The sequence below is a fragment of the Equus quagga genome, chromosome 13 (genome assembly GCF_021613505.1).
Source record: "Equus quagga isolate Etosha38 chromosome 13, UCLA_HA_Equagga_1.0, whole genome shotgun sequence".
NCBI lineage: Eukaryota > Metazoa > Chordata > Mammalia > Perissodactyla > Equidae > Equus > Equus quagga.
In genome coordinates, this window is record NC_060279.1 from 9,519,922 (window position 1) to 9,541,311 (window position 21,390).

At 38.5% G+C, this 21,390-nt stretch overlaps 1 protein-coding gene across 1 annotated transcript; it reads right to left on the reverse strand.

The window, feature by feature from the left end:
* Positions 1-3,255: 3,255 nt before the first annotated feature.
* CENPL (centromere protein L) lies at positions 3,256-21,377 on the reverse strand. The gene is made up of 6 exons (XM_046683824.1): positions 21,312-21,377; positions 20,702-20,793; positions 16,499-16,675; positions 13,698-13,949; positions 8,667-9,209; positions 3,256-6,463 (listed from the first exon to the last, which is right to left on the reverse strand). Exons 3-6 carry the CDS (start codon positions 16,670-16,672, stop codon positions 6,392-6,394), a joined length of 1,041 nt encoding a protein of 346 aa, XP_046539780.1. The 5' UTR covers positions 16,673-16,675; positions 20,702-20,793; positions 21,312-21,377; the 3' UTR covers positions 3,256-6,391.
* Between the last annotated feature and the right edge of the window lie 13 nt (positions 21,378-21,390).

The window sequence follows — 21,390 nt, forward strand, 5'->3', positions numbered from 1 at the left end:
TTTTATTTTGAAGAAACTGGTATGTTATATAAATTATACATTTATTATAATAAATAAGAAAATAGTTTTTATTTTACCTTCACTTATTCCGTCTTTGATGCTCTTCCCTGCTTTACATAGATCCAAGTTTCTGACCTATATTATTTTCATTCTCTCTAAATAACTTCTTTTAACATTTCTTGCAAGGCAGGTTTACTGGCAACAAATTCTCTCAATTTTTCTTTGTCCAAGAAAGTCTGCATCTCCTTCACTTTTGAAGGATAATTGCTCAGGGTACAGAATTCTAGGTTGGTGGCTTTTTTTCTTAACATTTTATTTCCCTCCACTCTCGACTTGCTTGCATGGCTTCTGAGCAGACATCAGGTGTAATTCTTATCCTTGTTCCTCTATAAGTAAGGTGTTTTCTTGCCTCTGACTTTTGGATTTTTTATCTTTGATTTTCTGTAGTTTGAAAATGATATACCTATCTGTAGTTTTTCTTGCATTTATCCTGCTTGGTGTTCTCTGAGCTTCCTGGATCTGTGGTTTGGTGTCTGGCATTAATTTGGGGAAATTCTCAGTCATCATTGTTTCAAATATTTCTTCTGTTCCTCTCTCTCTCCTTCTGATATTCCCATTATTTGTATAGTGTACATTACACCTTTTGTAGTTGTCCCACAGTCCTTAGATATTCTGTTTTCAGTCTCTGTTCTCTTTGCCTTTTAAGGACTCTATTGATAGATCTTCTAGGTCAGAGATTCCTTCCTCACCCGTGTCCCATCTACTAATAAGCCCATCATAGACATTCTTCATTTCTGTTACAATGTTTTTTATCTCTAGCATTTCTTTTTGGTTCTTTCTTGGGATTTCTCTCTCTCTGCTTACATCGGCCATCTGTTCTTGCAGGCTGTCTACTGTATGCATTGGATCTCTTAGCATATTAATCATAGTCGTAAATTCCCAGTCTGATAATCCCAACATCTTCCAGGTCTGGTTCTGATGCTTGCTCTGTCCCTTTAAATTGTGTTTCTGTCTTTGGTAAGGCTTGTAATTTTTTCTTGATAGCCGGACATGATGAACCAGGTAAAAGGAACCGCTATACATAGACCTTTAACAATGAAGTGGTAAGGTATGGAGAGAGGGGAAGTGTTCTATAGTCTTGTGATTAGGTCTCAGCCTTTTAGTAAGCATATGCCGCTGGACTGTGAACTTCACAAGAATTTCTCAGTTTTCTTCTCTCCTCTTAGGTGGAACAGGATGGCTCGACTGGGCTAGTGTTTGCTATTTCCCTTTCCCCAGGTTAGTAAGGCTCTGGTTAACTAGTCTCCCCTGAAGGAGGCCTTGTTAAGGACTGAGTACTCTGACATATTTCAAAATGGTTCTTTTTTCCCTCCCCTATACAAGCACAGGAGATTTTTCTCTAATATTTTCTGTGGGAACTTGGTTGAGTTCCTGGAGGTAAATCTCACAATATAGTGGGGGCCCCCCACGACTCAGTCCCCCTGGAGTTTTTAACTTTCAGATTTGTCTATACTGAGCCTCTAGCAATTCATCAATTACAGTTCAGGTTTTCTGACCCTGACCTTAGTTCCCACAGTAGTTAATGCTTGTGAGTCACTACTCCAGTAAGCCATGTTTGGCTTACTGTATTCACCTGTTCGTCTCTCCAATCTTGAGGGCAGCAGTTTGCTCTGTGTCCTTCCATCTCTTACAGATCTAAGGAGAGTTGTTGATTTTTCCATCTGTTCACCATTTTACTTGTTGTTAGGACACAGTGATGACTTCCAAGCTCCTTACGTGTGGAACCAGAAACCAGAACTGAAATGTGTAGTTTTTTTTTTTTTAAGGTTTCATTTTTACTTTTTCTTCCCAAAGCCCCCCAGTACAAGGTTGTGTATTTTTAGTTGTGGGTCCTTCTAGTTGTGGCATGTGGGATGCTGCCTCCGCATGGCTTGATGAGTGGTGCCGTGTACACACCTAGGATTCAAACTGGCGAAACCCTGGGCCCCTGAAGCAGAGCATGCAAACTTAACCACTCAGCCATGGGGCAGGCTCCCTGAAATGTGTAGTTTGAAGTAAAAGAAAATAAATCATGAATCATCTCAATAGATGCAGAAAAATAATTTGACAAGATCCAACATCCATTCATAATAAAAACCCTCAGTAACTTTGGAATAGAAGAGAACTTCTTTAACCTGATAAAGGGCATCTATGAAAAACCTACAGGTAACATTATATTTAAAGGTGAAATATCCTTCCCACTAAGATCAGGAAGAGTTAAGACTGGACATTCTCACCACTTCTATCTGCCATTGTACTGGAGATTCTAGCCAAGGCAATCTGGCAAGAAAAAGAAATAAAAGGCATCCAGATTGAAATTAAGAAATAAAACTGTCTTTATTCAGAAATACATGAATCTTATATATAGAAAATCCTAGAATTCACTGAAAAAACTACTAGAATAAACAAGTTTAAGGAGGTCACAGTATACAATAGCAATATACAAAATCAATTGTATTTCTATACACTAGCAACAAATAATCCAAAAGTGAAGTTAAGAAAACAATTCCATTCCTGACAGCATAAAAAAGAATAAAATATTTAGGAAAAAATTTAACAAAAAAAAAAGTGCAATACTTGTACACTGAAAACTATAAAACATTATTGAAGGAAATTTTGAAAGATGTAAGTAAATGGAAAGATATCCCATGTTCATAGATTGAAAGACAATATTATGACGGCAAAACTCCCCCAAACTGATATACAGATTCAACTATCAAAATTACAGAAATTGACCAGATGATCCTAAAATTTTTATGGAAATGCAAAAACCCAGAACAGCTAAAAGAACCTTGAAAAAAAAAAACAAAGTTGGAAGACTCACACTTGCTGATTTCAAAATGCACTAACAAAGCTACAGTAATCAAGATGCTGTGGTACTGGCATAAGGACTGACATACAGATCAATGAAACAGAATCAAAAGTCCAGAAGCAGGGGGCCAGCCCAGCAGCATATTGGTTAAGTTCGTACACTCCACTTCAGCAGCCCGGGATTCGCCAGTTCAGATCCTGGGTGCAGACCTACACATCGCTCATCAAGCCATGGTGTGGCAGCATCTCACATACAAAATAGAGGAAGATTGCCACAGAAGTTAGCTCACTGACAATCTTCCTCAGCAAAAAGAGGAAGATTGGCAACAGATGTTCGCTCAGGGCAAATCTTCCTCACTGCCCCCCAAAAAAAGCCCAGAAGTAAACTCAAATATTTATGGCCAATTGATTTTTAAGAAAGGGACAGACAATTCAATGGGGAAATAAAAGTCTTTTCAATAAATGGTGCTGGAACAAATGAATATTCATAGGCAAAATGATGAATTTGGATGCTTACCTCACACTATACATAAAAATTAACTCAAAATGGATTACAGACTTAAATTTAAGGGCTAAAATTATAAAATTCTTAGAAGAAAACATTGAAGTAAATCTTTGGCCCCTCAGGTTAAGCAATGATTTCTTAGATACAACACCAAAAGCACAAGAAACAAAAGAAAAGAAGTGATAAATTGGACTTCATCAAAATCAAAAACTTTTACATTTTAAAAATAAATGAGTTCATTCTGATATTTCCAATTCAAATTTAACATTACAGATTTTCTACTTAGCTAACTAGATTTTATAATCCTATATCTTTTCTCTTACAGTGAAAATCTTGGTTCCTAACATTGTTATAATTACGTATGTTTTATCTTAACTATAAATAGTGGTAAAATAACAATACCAATATTACTAATAACAAGATAACTGAATGCAATTTAAGATTCCTTTCCTGCTAGGATATAGCCCATTGACAATGTACAGTCAAAATACTAAAATTTAAAGATACTAAAAATAATTCTTTGTGTGATTATGGCATGTACTTAATATAGTTATGTTGATTTGTTTTCAGTTTTTAAGGATTGCTTTGTTTTTCTCTTTTTGATCTAATTTTGTTTCGTAATTATATAAAACACTTACATGATTCCAAACTATAAACAAGAAACATTCAAATAAGTCTTAACTTTCATTGCTGTCCCCTCTACCCAGTTCCTTCCCTTCCCCTATCAGTAACCACTTTTATTCATTTTCAGTTTATCCTTCCACTATTTTTTGAAAATGTAGAAAATACACACACTTCTGACAACCTTTTTAACTGTTTTCCTTCTTCCACTCTTGTCTACCTACAAATCATTTTCTCTCATATCTTATAAAATCTTATAAAATATAAATTGGGTCATATTACTCTCCTGAAAACTTCAGTGGCTTCCCATTGTATTTAAAATAAAATCCAGTTTATTCACAGTACCTATAAAAACTTAGATGATATGGATCCTACCTCTCTGTATCAGTTAGGATTAGGTTTGGCTACGAGTAAAAGATTCAAAATAACAAGACATTAAATAAGATAGACGTTTACTTCTCTGACATAAGTCTGGAGGAAGACCACCCAAAGCTGGCACTGGAGTTCAGCTTCAAGAAGTCCGCAGGGCACAGACTCCTTCCATGCCATGGTCCATCATCCCTAGAATCTGACCCTCATCCCTGTGACCTCAAACAGAAGCTAGAGTACCAGTCATTATATTTGTTCCAAGCAGCAAAGGTGGAAGAAGAATAAGAAAAGGGCAAGGGGTACATGCCTGCTATCTTAGAAGGAAGATTCCTGGAGACTCTACATAACACTTGCATTTTACATGCCATAGGTCAGAACTTACCATATGACTATACCTACCTATCAGGAAGGCTGGAAAATGCCTTGATTCTGGACAGCTACATGCCCAGTCAAAAACTGGGAGACCTAACACCATGGAAGAAGTCTCTGCTGCACAATTTCTTCGTTTCATCTCATATTACTCCACCCTTACTCACTATGCTCCAGCCACACAGACTTCCTTTGTTCCTCAAATAAGCCAAGCTCTTATCTATCTCCAGGCCTTTGCTCTTGCAGTTTCACCCACCTAGCACAGCCTTCCTCAGATCTTCACATGGCCAGTTCTCTCTCATCATTCAGTACTCAGCTCAAATGTCACTTCCTCAGAGAGACCTTCTTTGCCAACTGGGTGTAAAGCAGGCCCCATCCTAGTCACCCTTTTTCATATTGTACTGCCTTATTTTCTTTATAGCATTTATCTCCATCTGAAATTATCTGTTGCCTTCCTCCACTAGAACACAACTTCCACAGGACAGAGATCTTTTTTGTCTTCACTCTGTATGCCTATTACAATACAATTCTAAGTGCACAGTAGGAGCTTAATATTACTTGAATGAATGAATGTCTGACTCCCAACACCCTGCTTTTTCTACTACCTCTTCTGTTCCTAGTATATGTGAAATAATACCTCATTTCAAAAGTTAATCTTTGTTTTTAGAATGACGGCCTATTAAAGTTACTTTCTTTCAAACAAGATTTTAAAAGAACATTATTTCCAAAGTAAAACAAAATCTTCCTATGCTCAGTAAGTAAAAAGAGATTTAGATACAACATCTTGGGCAAGTCTCTTAAATTACTCGATCTCATAGTTTTCATCTGTAAAATGGAAGAGTTGGTTAAAATTCATTCACTTAACCTACAGATACTTACCAATCACTGTACTAAAGCAAAATTAGGGACTTGAAAGTTAAACAAGATAATTTCTGCCCTCAAAAGAGGCTCACAGGTGCCTTTCAACTCTACAATTTGTATGATTCTATATAATTTTTGGTTTGTAACTTCTGTGCTAGAGAAAAAGCATAGGACTTCCCATTCCTGAGACACTAACTAAAGATCTACCACCAAGACACTGATAAACACACTGCTTCACTTTAAAAGCAAATATTTAATTCAACATTGCAATAAGAATTGAACAGTAATAAAAACAGAAGCATATTAGTGGCTTAAAAACGTATATTAGTCTTTAGTTTCCTTCAGAGAGGACTCTGCCAGTTCTACACAGCAAAATGATGCTAGGAATACATCTTTAGAAGAGAGAAATTCTCTCTGAATGCAAGTCTAAAATGCTTCAAAGGGATTAAAAGTTTTAAAGACCCAAATCAGAACTACTCAATATTAATCTCATTTGAACCCTAAAAGTTTGACATAATAAACATTATATATTTTATAGAAAGATGGCTCAAAAATTAACAAGTTGGCCTTTTCTAGAGACTGGCATCCCAGATCATGACTATTACATGACCACCTGGCTGTGGGTCCTCCACTACCACCTTCTTCGTTCTTCGAGATCCTTCGTGGCTTCATCTGGGCAACTCTAAAGGCACTGTGAGGAAAACAGATGTAGAGATAGATGCTCATTTCTCCTGCAGTCCCTCTCAGTACAGGAATCAGGCAAATAATCAGTGAGAAAAAGGTATATAATCCATAACTTATCGTCCCCACAAGGCCTCACTCAATTTGAAAAATTGCCAGTTCTGTCAAATATGCCAACACTCCAATAAGATATTTATGACACAGAATCTGAAAAAAAAAAAGACATTTAAAATTAAAATAGAATTAATAATGATAACAAAGCAGTTTGATATTTGATAAATATTCCAGGCTTATTTTAAATTCCATATCTGCAAGCTAAGATACAAATATGAACCCAAACCATTGCTGCTCTAAGTCAAATAGATTTCACTTAATGAAGACTACTAACTTTAATTAAATTTACAACTATTAGTCAATGGTGCTTAGAGGTAATTAGACAAGAGTTCTTATTTATCCTGGCTTCCATGGAGGGACTGACTATCTGCCTAAGGAGTGAGGGGGAGGAAGGGCTATCTATGAACCCCTTGGACTTGTATGCAAATTAAGTATCTACATTTTCTTGGGGCTGGCCCTGTGGCCGAGTGGTTAAGTTAGCACGCTCCGCTTTGGTGGCCCAGGGTTCCACCAGTTCAGATCCTGGGGGCGGACATGGCACTGCTCATCAGGCCGTGCTGAGGCAGCGTCCCACGTACCACAACTAAAATATACAACTATGTACTAGGGGGCTTTGGGGAGAAAAAGGAAAAATAAAATCTTTAAAAAAAAAAGTATCTACATTTTCTACAAAGAGGTTCCATAGCTTCCTTTTTCTTAAAGGGATGTACAATTCCAAAAGTATCTTTTAGAAACTAAGCAGATGGCAGAAACCTGGTTAACACATTAATTTCAAACTTTTGAGAGGCACTATGGTATTGCAGTTAAAAGCATATGCTTTTGAGTCAGGTGACTAGGTGCAAATTCCAATTCCACTGGTTAGCTGTGTGATCTTAGGGAATCGACTTATCCCCTGTGCTACAGTTTCCTCTTCACAACCTATATAAATAAGTTGTTGTGAAAACTAAATGAAACAACATGCATAAAATGCTTAATATTGCCTGGTACAAGTTAGTGCCTAATAAATGTTAGCAACATCATGGCATCATTTGAACCTAGGACCCACAGTTACTATCTTACCTCATTAAGAGAGGCTCTTAGATTTAGAATAGACCAGATAAAATAAACGTGTTTAAGGAACATCCTTACATTCATAGATGGATAAGAACACATTATATAAAATAGTTTTTAAATGTGGTTTATTAATAGAGTGTGGGCATATGGAAACCCAATTTTAAAATATATAAGGACTTCATGAACATTGAATTCTGAGGTACTAAAATGTAAATTTTTTTCTTTATAATGTCAAAGTAATACGGCATAGTATAATCTTTCAAATTTTTTACTGCAAACCATAGTAAGAAATAAATTTAACATCATGACCCAGTACAAGCAAATGTATATCCTTACCATATGCAATACACTCTCATTTTTATATTTTCTATTTCTTTCTTTTGTTTTTTAAAACTGGTAACTTCCCATCAAAATTATTTCCCAACCTAGTGCTGTACTGTGACCTCCAGTTTGAAAAGCACTAATACAGCGCTTATGAACAGAGTATGAACTTCTTGGAACCTAAGAGATAAGCACTCAAATCTTGACTCCTCCTCTTACTGAGCTATCTTGCATGTGTCACTTAAACCAATCTTGGCCTAAGTTTCCTTGTTTTAAAAATAAAATGTGGATAAAACACCTAACTACAGGGATGCTCTACTGATTAGAGTTAAGATATGTTTAACTTCTGGCATAGCAACAAGACCAATATTCACTGAGTGTTTACTTTAGCTGTATTTTAGTATATTTTAAATATATTAATTTTTTAATATATTTAAGTACCTACTCTCAGTTTATTTCTGATATTTCCTCTGATAAGGACTTCATAGAGACTACAACAATATCTGTATTCTTTCTTTCCCAGTAGGGATAGAAAAGCCTGAAATATAAAGATGATATCTTAGTTCTGTGTTTCTGGCTGTAATTTTCTCATCTAACACACAAAATCCACTGTTACTCTGATAATTATTTCCAAGTTTGACAAGAAACAATTTTGAAAGTTTCAAAGTTACTAGAGATAATTCATATTATTACCAAAACTGTAGCACACAGCGTATAGTATCCTCCCATTATAAAAATGCATCTAGAAGGTTGAAGAGTTTTTAGTAAATCATTTATAAAGCATAAAATAAAATTTCTCTACTGTCTTGAATTGGCAGACATTCAAATGTGTTTCTTCAATGTGGAAAATACAATCACCATACATTTTGGAATCTATGCAACAATAAGGAAAAATTACTTAACTAGATTTGTTCAAACTAACCTTTATTTTTCCATCAGTATGTGCTGAAGCTACAGATGTTGAAACACGAACCAATCTTGTGGCTGATAAATGAATTTTGAAATGCCTATGGAAATGTGAATAAAGGCAGTCCATGAACAAGTCAACTTCCTCCTGGGTAACTTCCCCAGGTGTTTTGTGGACACTGTCCCACAAAGCTTTTGCATCCTCTGGATGTATGGCATAAGAAATGTCCAGACGTTGAGGGCTACAGGGTACAGACCAAAGAAATTCAGTAGTAGCCATATAATGGTCCATTTTGCATGCAGTCCACATAGCAGCCATCCAGGAAAGATTATATGCACTGATTGCTAAGGGACTGAAATAACAGTCAAAAGTTTTCTGAAACCAGGTTCCAATCATGGCTGTATTAGTCTCTGCTCCATTTGCAAGAAATAAGGGTAGACAGGTGAAATCTTCTGAAACAGTCTCCAGAAGACTGTCTCCAAATATACAGCAGAACCAACCAGTCCACAACACTTTACCTTCTCTATTCTCAGACGGCAATTGAGATTTTGACAGAATCTACCAAGAAAGAAAATAAAACAGGTTCATTAAGTTCAGAAGTACATTTCCCCCTAAATTACACAATCTCAAAACTAATTTGCAGATTAAAAAATAAGATACGTTGTATTACTTGCCAAAAAACACAGAGCCTCCCTAATCATTATTAGGGCTTATCAAGTTAATTGACCTTTCTTCTAATATTCTTATATACTAGAGACATGGTATATGCTAAGATCTTGGTGCAACCAAAATGCAAAATAAGAAAGGCCAATATGGCATAACCAGGTAAAGTATGTTGAAAAAAATCTCAAAATCTCAATTTTAGAAGGGACTGTAAAAGGTCACCAAATCCAAAGTGCTTGAATTCTTTCATTGAGGAAAACTTCAATATTTCCTAAAGCAGCTCTTTCTATCAACTTAAAATGTTCTTTCAATGTGTTAGTCCCTACAGTTTCCACTCACTGGTCCTGCTTTCTTCCTTACATGCATATAGAACAAATCAAATCTAACCTGTCTTCTACAGGAAAAGCCCTTCAAATGTCTGATGATCCCTATCATATGTACTGCCAAGTTCAACATCTCCAGTTTCTTCAACCATTCCTCCTAGGACATACATTCAAGTTCTCAAACTATCCTGGTCACTCTTCTCTGAAATTCTTCTGCATGGGAGTCACTCATAACTGAACCTAATTACTTCAAAGAGGTCTGATTAATTACAGGACTGTCACTATCTTTAACCTAGATTATACTCCTATTAACATAATCTTAGATTAGAGTAGTTCTCTGGTTTTTAGTTGACAACTTTACATAAATTAGCCCAACATATTCATTTTTGCTGGTAACAGGTAAATCCTCCCCAACCTGTACTGAGGCTTAAAATTTTAATCTCTTTCAATTTGGCCCATTGTGCCAACACATTCAGATCTTTTAGAATCTTGATTATATTTTCCAGCAGATTAACTAATGCTTCAAAATCTAAATGTGTAAATTACATGACAAACATACCTTCCAGATATTCATAGAAGTTTTAATTAAAGCTTGACCAGGGCAAGGTGAAGATCACAGCCCAGTATCATATCCCTTTAGAGATGATCATTTAAATAGTTATTTTACCATATTTCTCCTTCTTGTTCAAGGGATTATAAGAGACTCTCAAATACCTTAAAGCCCGGATATATTATGCCTATCACACTTTCATGATCTAAGAGTCCTGTAACCCTGTCAAGAAATGAGATTTAATTTGAAAACTATTAGGACACTATACTAGGAATTCAAGAGGTCATTTCTATTCCTCACAAGAACATCTGCTTGCCTGATGACATGCAAACCACATAACTTCTCTGGGCATCAACTACCTCTAATTGTCTACCCAGTGTCTATTTTTCCTTCCACAATAAAACTGTGCTTTTACTCAAGGTGGCAAAGTACCCACTAAAAAAGAAAAATTTTCTAGTCTCCCTTCCAACTGGGATGTCAAGAGAAGTTGTTGGGTCTCAGCAAGTCTCATGAAAGATTTACTCAGCAGCAGGCATCCTGATTGTCCTTCCTATCTTCCTCCTACTGCCTGCCTGGAACTTGAATATAATATTTAGAGCTCCAGAAGCCATCTTAGACTAAAAGGTGACCTCATGGATGGGAGCCATGCACCAAGGATCACAGAGAAGACAGAAGGAACCTAGATTACTAATAATTTCATGAAGCATATACCTGCCTTAGACAGCTTATCTCCAGACAGCTTTTTATAAGACAAATAAACCTCTATCTTGTTTACTCCACCATTATTTAGGCTTTCTGTTATATGCACCTGAACCTAATCCTAGGAATCTTGAGATTCTTGTCAATACCATGATCTATACCAGGGGTCAGCAAACTTCTTCTGTAAAGGGCCAGGTAGTAAATATTTTAGGTTTAGCAAGCCACGTGGTCTCTGCAGCAACTACTCAACTCTGCTCTTGTAACACAAAAGTAGCTATAGACAATATGAAAGCAAGCTAAAGGGGTTCTGTTCCAACAAAAAAAACCAAACCTTATTTACAAAACAAGCAATGGGTCAGATCTGGCCATAGTTTGCTGACCCCTGATCTATACAAATAAACAAACAAGGAGAGTGATGTCAGCATCATGGCAGAGTGGGAGGTTCCCTTTGTCTCCTGCCTCTGAAGTACAACCAGACATCCATTGACCAACAGAGGGTTCCCTACAGAGCACAACAGGACACCTAAGAGACCAGGCGGCTATACATCTGAAGGTGGGGGGACGCGACTCCCCTGAAGAGTGGAACTAGGGGAACAACCCCCTTCCTCACCCCCCATGGCAGCAATCCAGGATGTGGATCCTCACACAGTGGCCCACACAAGTGAGCGGAGGTGAGAGCAGCCCAGCCCCATGCACCCAAACATTGGTGGAGTGGCAGCAGCCCCACATACATGAAGACCTGGGAGGCTGCGGCAGCAGCCAGTGGCCTCACACGTGTAGGAATGCCCAAGGAGCAGCGGCAGAGGCAGCAGCAGCCAGTGGCAACCCTGAGTGTGGGAACGCCCCAAGGGCAATGGTGATGACCAGTGGCGGCTCCACGCCTGAAAATGTCCAAGGCAGGAGGCAGCAGCATGGCAGTGGCCCCACCCCACAACAGTGTATGGTCGGTGGAGCCACAGCAGAAGCAATGACCCAAACTGCACAACTACAAGCAGACAAGGTGGGAGCACACAGCCCCCAGTGGCAGCACCCCCAACACCAACTCACCAGCAGCAGGGACTGCATACAAGAACCCAGGTCCCCAAGACCCCACCAGTGACACCCATGAACCCAGCACCCCTGGCAGTGGTACAACAAGCACCCCCAGACAACTGGGAAACAGCAACACAGATGGTGCAAAGGACAATAGCATCCAAGCCTGCAGAGAGCCAGCAGAGGAACAGGAGACTGAGGTGACCAGAACCAAAGTAATCAAGGCCATACCCAAATGAGAGAAGGTGATTACTCCCACAACTGCGACAGCAGAGGACCAATTCATCAAATACCATGAAGAACTAAAGTAACACTGCAGAACAGAAGGAAAATGACAACTCTCCAGAAACCAAATCTGCAGTCACAGAAGTTTACAATCTACCTGACAAAGAATTCAAAATAACAGGAACAAAGAAATTCAAAGAGTTACAAGAAAACTCAGAAACACAGTTCAATGAGCTCAGGAACAAAATTAATGAACAGAAGGAATACTTCACCAAAGAGACCTAAATTCTAAAAAGAACCAAACAGAAATTCTGGAGATGAAGAACACAATTAATGAGATTAAAAAATAATGCAAAAAGCATAAAACACAGAACAGACCTAAGGCAAAGGAAATCTTGAACAAAACGAAAAGACAACCCACCAAGTGGGAGATAATATTTGCAAACCAAATGCCCAAGAAGGGGTTAATTTCCAAAATATATAAAGAACTCATACAATTCAACAACAAAATAACAACCAACCTGATCAAAAAACAGGCAGAACAAACATGATGTAATCTACACAGAATTCAAAATATATTATGATATACACCCAAAAATAAACAAATAAATGAAAAAAAAAACAGGCAGAAGACATGAACGGACATTTTTCCAAAGAAGATATGCAGGTGGCCAACAGGCACATGAAAAGATGTTCAACATCACTAATTCTTAGGGAAACGCAAATCAAAACTACACTAAGATATCACCTCACACCCATCAGAATGGCTAGAATTAACAAGACAAGAAATAACAAGTGTTGGAGAGGATGTGGACAAGAGGGAACCCTCATACACTGCTGGTGGGAATGCCAACTGGTGCAACCACTATGGAAAACAGTATGGAGAGTTCTCAAAAAATTAAAAATAGAAACACCATATGATCCAGCTATCCTACCACTTGGTATCCATCCAAAGAACAAGAAATCAACAATACAAACAGATTTATGCACCCGTATGTTCATGGCAGCTTTATTCACAGTAGCCAAGGGGAAGCAACCTCAGTGCCCATCAATGGATGAATGGATAAAAAAGATGTGGTGTGTACACACACACACACACACACACACACACACAATGGAATACTACTCAGCCATAAAAAAAAGGACAAAATCATCCCACTTGCAAGAACATGGATGGACCTTGAGGGTGCTATGCTAAGCGAAATAAGCCAGAGAAAGACAAACACTGTATGATTTCACTCATATGTGGAAGATAAACACATGGATATGGAGAACAAATCCGTGGTTACCAGAGGGGAAGGGGGTGAGAGAAAGGGGCACATATGTATGGTGATGGATAAAAACTAGACTATCGGTGGTGAACATGATGCAGTCTACACAGAAACTGATATATAATAATGTACACCTGAAATTTACACAATGTTGTAAGCCAATATGACCTCAACAAAATAACTTAAACAATAGGTTATAAATCACAAGCCTAAGAATTTTAAAAACAGTAAGACAATGCAGATTCTTTTCCCCTAGGAAGCAAGTATTGCTTATATATGATACCTGGACAAGAAATGCTTCAGGGTCTCTTTGTGTTCCTTTCATTCCTAGGAGAGCAGAGAAAATCACTTTGATGTTGAAGTCTTCTCCCACTTCTACAGCAAGTCCTTTCTGCTTTTCAGCAGCAATAAATGCACCCAGAAGTTTAGAATACTCTTTGAGATTAGTATAGGAGAATTTATATAGGGGAGTTAAACTATATAAAGTCCACTGTTTATGCAGAAGGAATGCAACCTTTTGAGGATCAACATCGTCCTAAAAGAAAATCAAAACAAAAGAAGTTTAAGAATTAGGAAACATGAGTAAAGAATTTAGTCATAAGATTTCACATACTTAATACAAATCTATTAGTGGATACTTGATCTTTGTATTCTAGCCAAACTGGAGTTTGCAGGACTCTTGGAAGATCCTTGAATGGGCCTCTGCATTTGTTGCACCTCCCCCTTTGGAAAGCTCTTCCCACAGGGGTTTACTGGTATGTTCCTTTCCTTCATTCAGGTCTCTGCCCAAATGTCACTCAAGAGGCCACTCTATCCAAAGTAGCACCTGCACCCACTCCAACTTTTGTCACTCTGTATCTCCTTAACATGCTTTATTTTTTTCACAGCATTTACTACTGACATTATATATTTATCTGATTTTTATTGTCTACTACACCTCTAGCACCTAGAACAATGCCAACAGGTGTTCAGTAAATATTTATTGGATGAACATCTATGTTTCAGATTTAGAAACTTCAAATTACAGATTTTGAAAATAGTAACTATTCCTGGAGCATCTAATTAGGTTGACTTTAATTAAGTGATTTTTTTTTTTTTTTATTTTTTCCTTTTTCTCCCCAAAGCCCCCCGGTACATAGTTGTGTATTCTTCGTTGTGGGTTCTTCTAGTTGTGGCATGTGGGACGCTGCCTCAGCGTGGTCTGATGAGCAGTGCCATGTCCGCGCCCAGGATTCGAACTAACGAAACACTGGGCCGCCTGCAGCGGAGCGCGCGAACTTAACCACTCGGCCACGGGGCCAGCCCCTAATTAAGTGATTTTTAAAATTGTTTCTAGTATATCTACTCTGACACAATGCCTAATTCAATAGATTAAATTAAAAGATAACACGGAAATTTTTTGGCCGTGCTCTATTAGAACCAACGTACCATCAATTGCATTGGCTCTAAGGCCTTATTGAGGGTCATCCCATATAGGCTCCTGGTTCTATCCTGAACTGAATTTTTCTATAGAATTCATACTTCCTGGCATAGTCTCACAGTTCCAACTATCTTTTGGAACTTTCACCACAGTTGTCTACTTGACAAAAATATTTGTTCTGATTAGAGTATTCATGGAAACAGTTATATACTTTTATTAAAAACTGATAAACCTTTTTCTTATTACTATCAAAAGGTACAACAAAATTATTTATATCATAGACAGAAGGAAGCACTGAATTGGACACTCCAACCTTTAATTTACATACACTTTCTGTTTTCTGGTTAAGAACCATCACTTTCGTTACCAGCACTGGTAATTTTTCTTTAAGAAAGTTTTCACAAAGAAACAAAAGTTTTCTCATATCACAGAAAATACTATGTACTCAACACTGACAAGAAAACAAAGTTATAAGGAGTATGTGGGTGATGGATCAGCAGGCTCCTTGCTAGGTGACTCAAAACCACACACGAAACTTGTATTGATCAGGGTTTTATTTCATGTTTCAGTAAAATTACAAATCAATAATGTTATATATCTTCAGGGTTGTTTATGAATGATCAAGAGCCTGTTGCCACCAGACAAATCTGGGACAATTTAAACATCAAAATAATTTAGTGAGGAACTAGAAAAATTTGAAAAACGGGAATTCATGAGTCCATACCAATAAAGAGATAAATAAATAAATGCAGAAGTGAGAAGGGCTTACAACAGAATGCCAAAGCCTGGTTAGTAAATATGGAGCAAATGGAGTTGGAAAATCATTATTTTGCAACCATCACGATAAAGATGGGATGAGGCAAAAATTATTAATGGACGTTACGTGTTAGGAGAAATTTTGACAGGGAATAGGATATTTGCATTATCTTAAAATGTCTTCCCCAACAGACTGCTTATTAGCTGAAGAGGGGAACAAAAAGGTAATTATTGGGCAACATCTTGACAGGATGATCAAAATTAACATCACCAAGTGCTACCAGATGTTTTTCCCCAAGAAGGACACACCACCACCTATGCAGTATCCTAGCTGAGAAAACATAACTTCAATCTAATCGTGAGGAAATATCAGACAAATACAAAATGAGGAATATTCTATTTAAAAAGGAGAGAGGAGGCGGGCCGGCCCCAAGGCTGAGGGGTTAAGTTCGAGCGCTCCGCTTCGGCGGCCCAGGGTTTTGCCAGTGCGGACATGGCACCACTCATCAAGCCATGCTGAGGAGGCATCCCACATGCCACAACTAGATGGACTCACAACTAAAATAAACAACTATGTACCAGGGGGCTTTGGGGAGAAAAAGGAAAAATAAAATCTTTAAAAAATAATAATAATAAATAAATAAATAAAAAGGAGAGAGGAGGAAACTATATTCTGCAAAAATGTCAGTGTCAATAAAAGACAAATATTGTGGATGTTCCAGATTAAAGGAGGTTAAAAGATATAACAGAGGAGATACTGATAGTGTGAATAATTGTTTTAGCTGTTTCTCATTTATTTTATTACCTGAGGGATTAAGAAGATACTATAAATACTATCAAAAGTTGAAATTCTTTGTTCAGAGATATTCTCAATTACTGAGTAACACGAAAGAACACAAAAAGCATACCTGCAATTGTGAACACTGGGGAATTTTCCTTCGAGGTGGAGTTGGGACAAAAGAGGTTTGCCTCCTGACCGATTCTAACCGTTTCTGCAGAGGGGTGGCACCTATAAAGTAATCTTTAAGCCTTGAGGATGCACGTTGTCTAGGAGTCGATTCTGGTGTATCACAAGAATCCATGGTCTATGTAAACAGATAATAAAACCAAAGTTTTGAACACCAAAGAGTTAATTCACGCTCAGTTTCACTGAGTCTTCTCCTCTCTATAAAGGAATTATTTCTTTCTCTCCCTCCCCCTCCCTGTCCCCAGTTTCGACTTTTCAACCAAGTCCTGTATTTCTCATTGGCTACAGGCTATTTTTATGACTATCTTACAGATACCTCAAACACAGTAAGCTCAAAACTAAACTCAACTGCTTCCTATCCACCTCCTTCCAAAAGCTAGCTGGTCCATTTTCAAATTCCTGTCAATTTTCTAAGTTAATTTAAATTCATTTAAGTAGTCTCCCACTTTCATTCTTTAACATGTAGTCATTAAGCACATTCTTTAGAGTTTTTCCTTCAATAGTCTCTCTGTCATCCATTCCCAAAGCTACTTCCTTAGCCAGGTTCTTGCTAGGATAACCAAGTGCTTTCTATATCTAAGGGTAACTCATTCTTCAGCAACGGAACTTTATTATTAGTCACCTGTGCAAAAAACTTTACGACGACGAGATAAATTCTACTCTTCTGCTGGATATTTAAGATCTTTCATAATTCAGCTTGTCCTTACCCTCCTACTTCTCCTACACACAAACATATTCTTGTCTTCATGTTTTCGCCTATCAACTATATTCCCTATCTGAAGCATCCTTTTCCCATTCCACCTCCTTTAAGACCAGGCTTGAATTTGATCCCCTTTCAAGTAGCAGAGTTCTGTTAACCTTTTTCCCTAGAATGCCTGTTATAGACTTCTGTCTGCATCAGTGTCTCATTCCTAGAAGCAGTGTGTGTGTGTGGGGGGGGGGGGGGGGGGGGGTCTGCGCGTGTGTGTGTGTGTGTGTGTGTGTAGAATGAGATCTGAGGGGTAAATATTTTGAAAAAGCCCCCAAACCCTCTAGATGAGTCAATAAAATCTCTCAAAAACATTCTATAAAATCTTTGGAGATTAATAATATACCAGCCTACGCAGCTCTCCTCTATCACCCAGTCTGTGCCACTCACTTTGGCCAGTATTCTTAGACGTCCTTGCACTATTTTTATGGTGTGCATTTCTTCTCTTCCCAGCAAGACTAAACTACTCTGACTGAAACCATGCTTTATATTTCTCTTGTATAATTACCTTAATATAATGCTGAGTGCTCCTTAATTGTTAAATAGTATTGGTTTCATTGAACAGAAGTATTTCACAGAACTCCAAAATTATGATATAACTTCCACTGAATAGAATTATGATTTAAAAGTTATAATAATTACTTCCAAGTACTGGCATAGTTACCCTTTTTAAAAAGTTTTTCACAAATGGAAAGTTATATTTGTTACTATATTTAAATTTCAATATGTCAAAGTAGGATACCCTCTATATCTTGCACAAAACTCCATAAACTAAACATACAGTTCTCAAAGCTCCAATAACGCCCAAAGCAAGATCATATATCATACAATTTAAACAGCAGCTACTCTAAAGTATTCTATCTTCAAATGCACACTAAATTATCTATTTTAAAGGGAGTTTTAAATTCTTGTCTACACCGAATGTTTCTTTCAAATTTTTTATTTGGAATGACTGGTAACATTTATTAACTATTCATCATGTGCCAGGTACTCTTCTAAGCCCCTAACAAATATTTTCTCATTTAATCCTCAACCCCATGAGATGGATTATTATATTCCCAGTTGAGAGATGGGAAGACAGAGAAGTTAAGTAACTTGCCAAAGTCATACAGTTAAAGAGCAAAAGAGCCAGGATTTGAACCCAGACAGTCTAACTCGAGAGCAGGGGCTCTTACCTACTTCTTCCACATTGCTTTTCAACAGAGACCAACTTCAAGGCAAAATAAGCCCTACTGGATTTGACTCCTTAAAAGAGAAATGCTATGAATTCCAAAAAGATTTTAAAGTCTATCTAGGTGAGAAAAAGACTATTAGCACTGAGAGGGTTGGTTTTGAGAAGACATTTCGCTTGAGTATTTAATGTTAACAGTAATGTGAAATAGCACAATCCATGCACTGAAGATTAGAAAATGACATATCTATTTTACCTTCTCACTCCACAGTCAATGTGTAATTTTGCCCTGCTCAATAATTAAGAGGTTGAAAATATATCCTGACTCAATATTTTACTGTCCCAATATTCTTCCTTCCAATTGTAAGGAAACAGATCCTCTTACTTGCTTTCTAAAGCTAACCCCTCAACCAATATTCTGGGTCCCCATATCCCTTTACATCGCCCTTGGACACCACCTCCCATGTTTCTTTCAAACCTCTATTATCTCTAATCTCTTCCACAGGATATTTTTCTTCCACTGCCACGCATATTCTAGTATTCCTAACGCTAAAAATTTTTTGTTTAAATCCAATTCATTTCATTTCTCTTGAGACCAATCTCCTGGAAATGTGGTATACAACCACTGCCTCCAATTACTAATAAATATCTTATTGGAAATCTTCAACAATCTCTTTTCTGTATCCATCACTATAAAGAAACTCCATTTTTGAAGGTTACCAACAATGTTTTTGCTAAAACCATGGCCAAATACTTGGTTCATCAAATTTGTCCATCCTTACTCCTCTAAACTTTCTGTTACCTTTTTTTTCAGACACTCAATTTTTAGGGGTTTTTCTCCTTCTTATTTCTTATAGTTCCTTCCGATTTATCTGCTGATTCCTGTTCTTCCTCTTGTCCCAACAGTGGGTGTCCCTCTGAAATCACTCATTCTGCATATGAAAACATTCGTCCTACATATAACTCCTAAATCTCTATCTTCAGACCTCTGCACCAGCATTTCCAATTTCCTGTAGGACATTAAACCTTTCGTGTCCTCAAACTCATTAAGTTCAAAGCTAAACATTATTTCACAACCAGTCTTTCCTTTCCAACTACCCTGTTTCTCTCAGTAATAATTCCATTCTTCCTTCTCATTTTCTTCCCTGCCCCTTAAAGTACATCGTGGTCATCTTTTACTCTTCCCTCAACTTCACCTTTATATCCAATTTATTATCAAATTCTCACATACTTCTTAAAAGGATATACACTAGCCCTCTCAGACTTGGCCTTCACTTCCATTCTTGATTACAGCCACCTACCTCGTTCCGAATCTTAACCCCCTTCCCCAATCCATGACTAGTCTTTCCATAGACACCACTTTTGCCTTGTCATTACCTTGCCTGAGAGTCCACAACAATTCCCACACATCTTTGAAATGAAGTCAGAACTGCTCTGTCTGTGTTTCAGGGCACTGCATTATCTGATCTTATTGTCTGATCCTATCAAGGTTCATCTCCTACTTCAGGAGTTCCTACCCCAAGACCCACAGACAAACGGCCTCCAAAATCCAACAACGCTCTAAGGTTGTAAGCAAAACGCTGTATGCACGTGTACTTGGTGGCAGAGGCGGGTGAGGAAAAGTCCAGTATACATGGACAACTTTTTTAAAGGTTAAGAACCACTGCCCTACATCCAAACAGGCACCCCCTACCCTAGACTGATCATCACCCCATTGCTCCTCACGCCTGTCATGTTTGTCTCTGCTCCCCGACATTTTTATTCAACCTATCGCCAATTAAGAATACTTCTCTCCTGCCACTTGTCTGACCAAATCCAACCCGACCTGCACGTTTCACTTCCTCAGGAGAAGCTTTGCCATATCCATACAGCTAGCTATGATAGTATTCCTAACACTAACCGTTTTTTGTTTAAATCCAAATCATCTCATTCCTTTTGAAACCAATCCGCCAACTCCTCTTGCATCTGTAGTTCATAACACACAATTACAACTGAGTTACTTTTTCTTGTGGCCTGTCCATGAAGGAAGGGACCCTGACTTACATCACTTTTGTACATTGCCACCAACACCTAAATCCAACCGCCCCAACACCAACGCTTAGCAGAGTGCTAAGCACGTAGTGTGAAACACACCTCAAGACACAAGTATTGTAAAGAGAACGACCGTACAACAGGACAAAATATAAAGTCTGCTGCCAGTCCTGGCCCAACACAAAGCATCTTACCACTAAAATGCCGTGATGACGCTGTCACCCATTCCAGCCTCACGAATCATGCTTCAAGTCCGGGTCCAAAACTACGTCGAGACTGAAGTCCCCTGAAGCAAGAAAGCCGCCAAAGTGACAGCTACGAGAGCGTCCGGAGGAAGCCTTGGCCCTCCCAAAATCCCTCTCGCTCCCCAACAAATGGGTTCACGAGGGACACAAACGCGCCCAGTAAGGAGACCTCCGCGCCCTCCGTCGCCAGGTAAGCCCTGCGCCTTCACCCCGGGAGGGACATTTCCGCTGACAGAGCCACCCAATTCTGCGACCCTCGTTCCTGCGGAGTTGGCTTCTGCCCGCGGAGGGGAAGGGCAAGGGACAATTTGTCCCAACTCGCCCCTCTCCACCTGAGCCCTTCAGGGACTAATGCCAGCTCGGAAATCCCGCCATTGAGAAGCGGGCAACTCAAACCTCGGCGCCTCCTCAGTTTAAAATCGTTTCCCGACTCGCTCTGCGGCCCGACGCAGGAAGACTCCCTGGCGCCGATTCCAAGTCGGTGAAGCAACTAGGGTCGCCATGTTAACTGAGGGCAAGGTAGAGCCGTCTAACCATTATTGTCAACTGGCATAATTACGCGATATTGCCCCCGCAGCTCTCTTCTTCCGGTGCGCTTTCCTTCACATTTCCGCCCGTAGTAAGCATGGCGGCGGCAC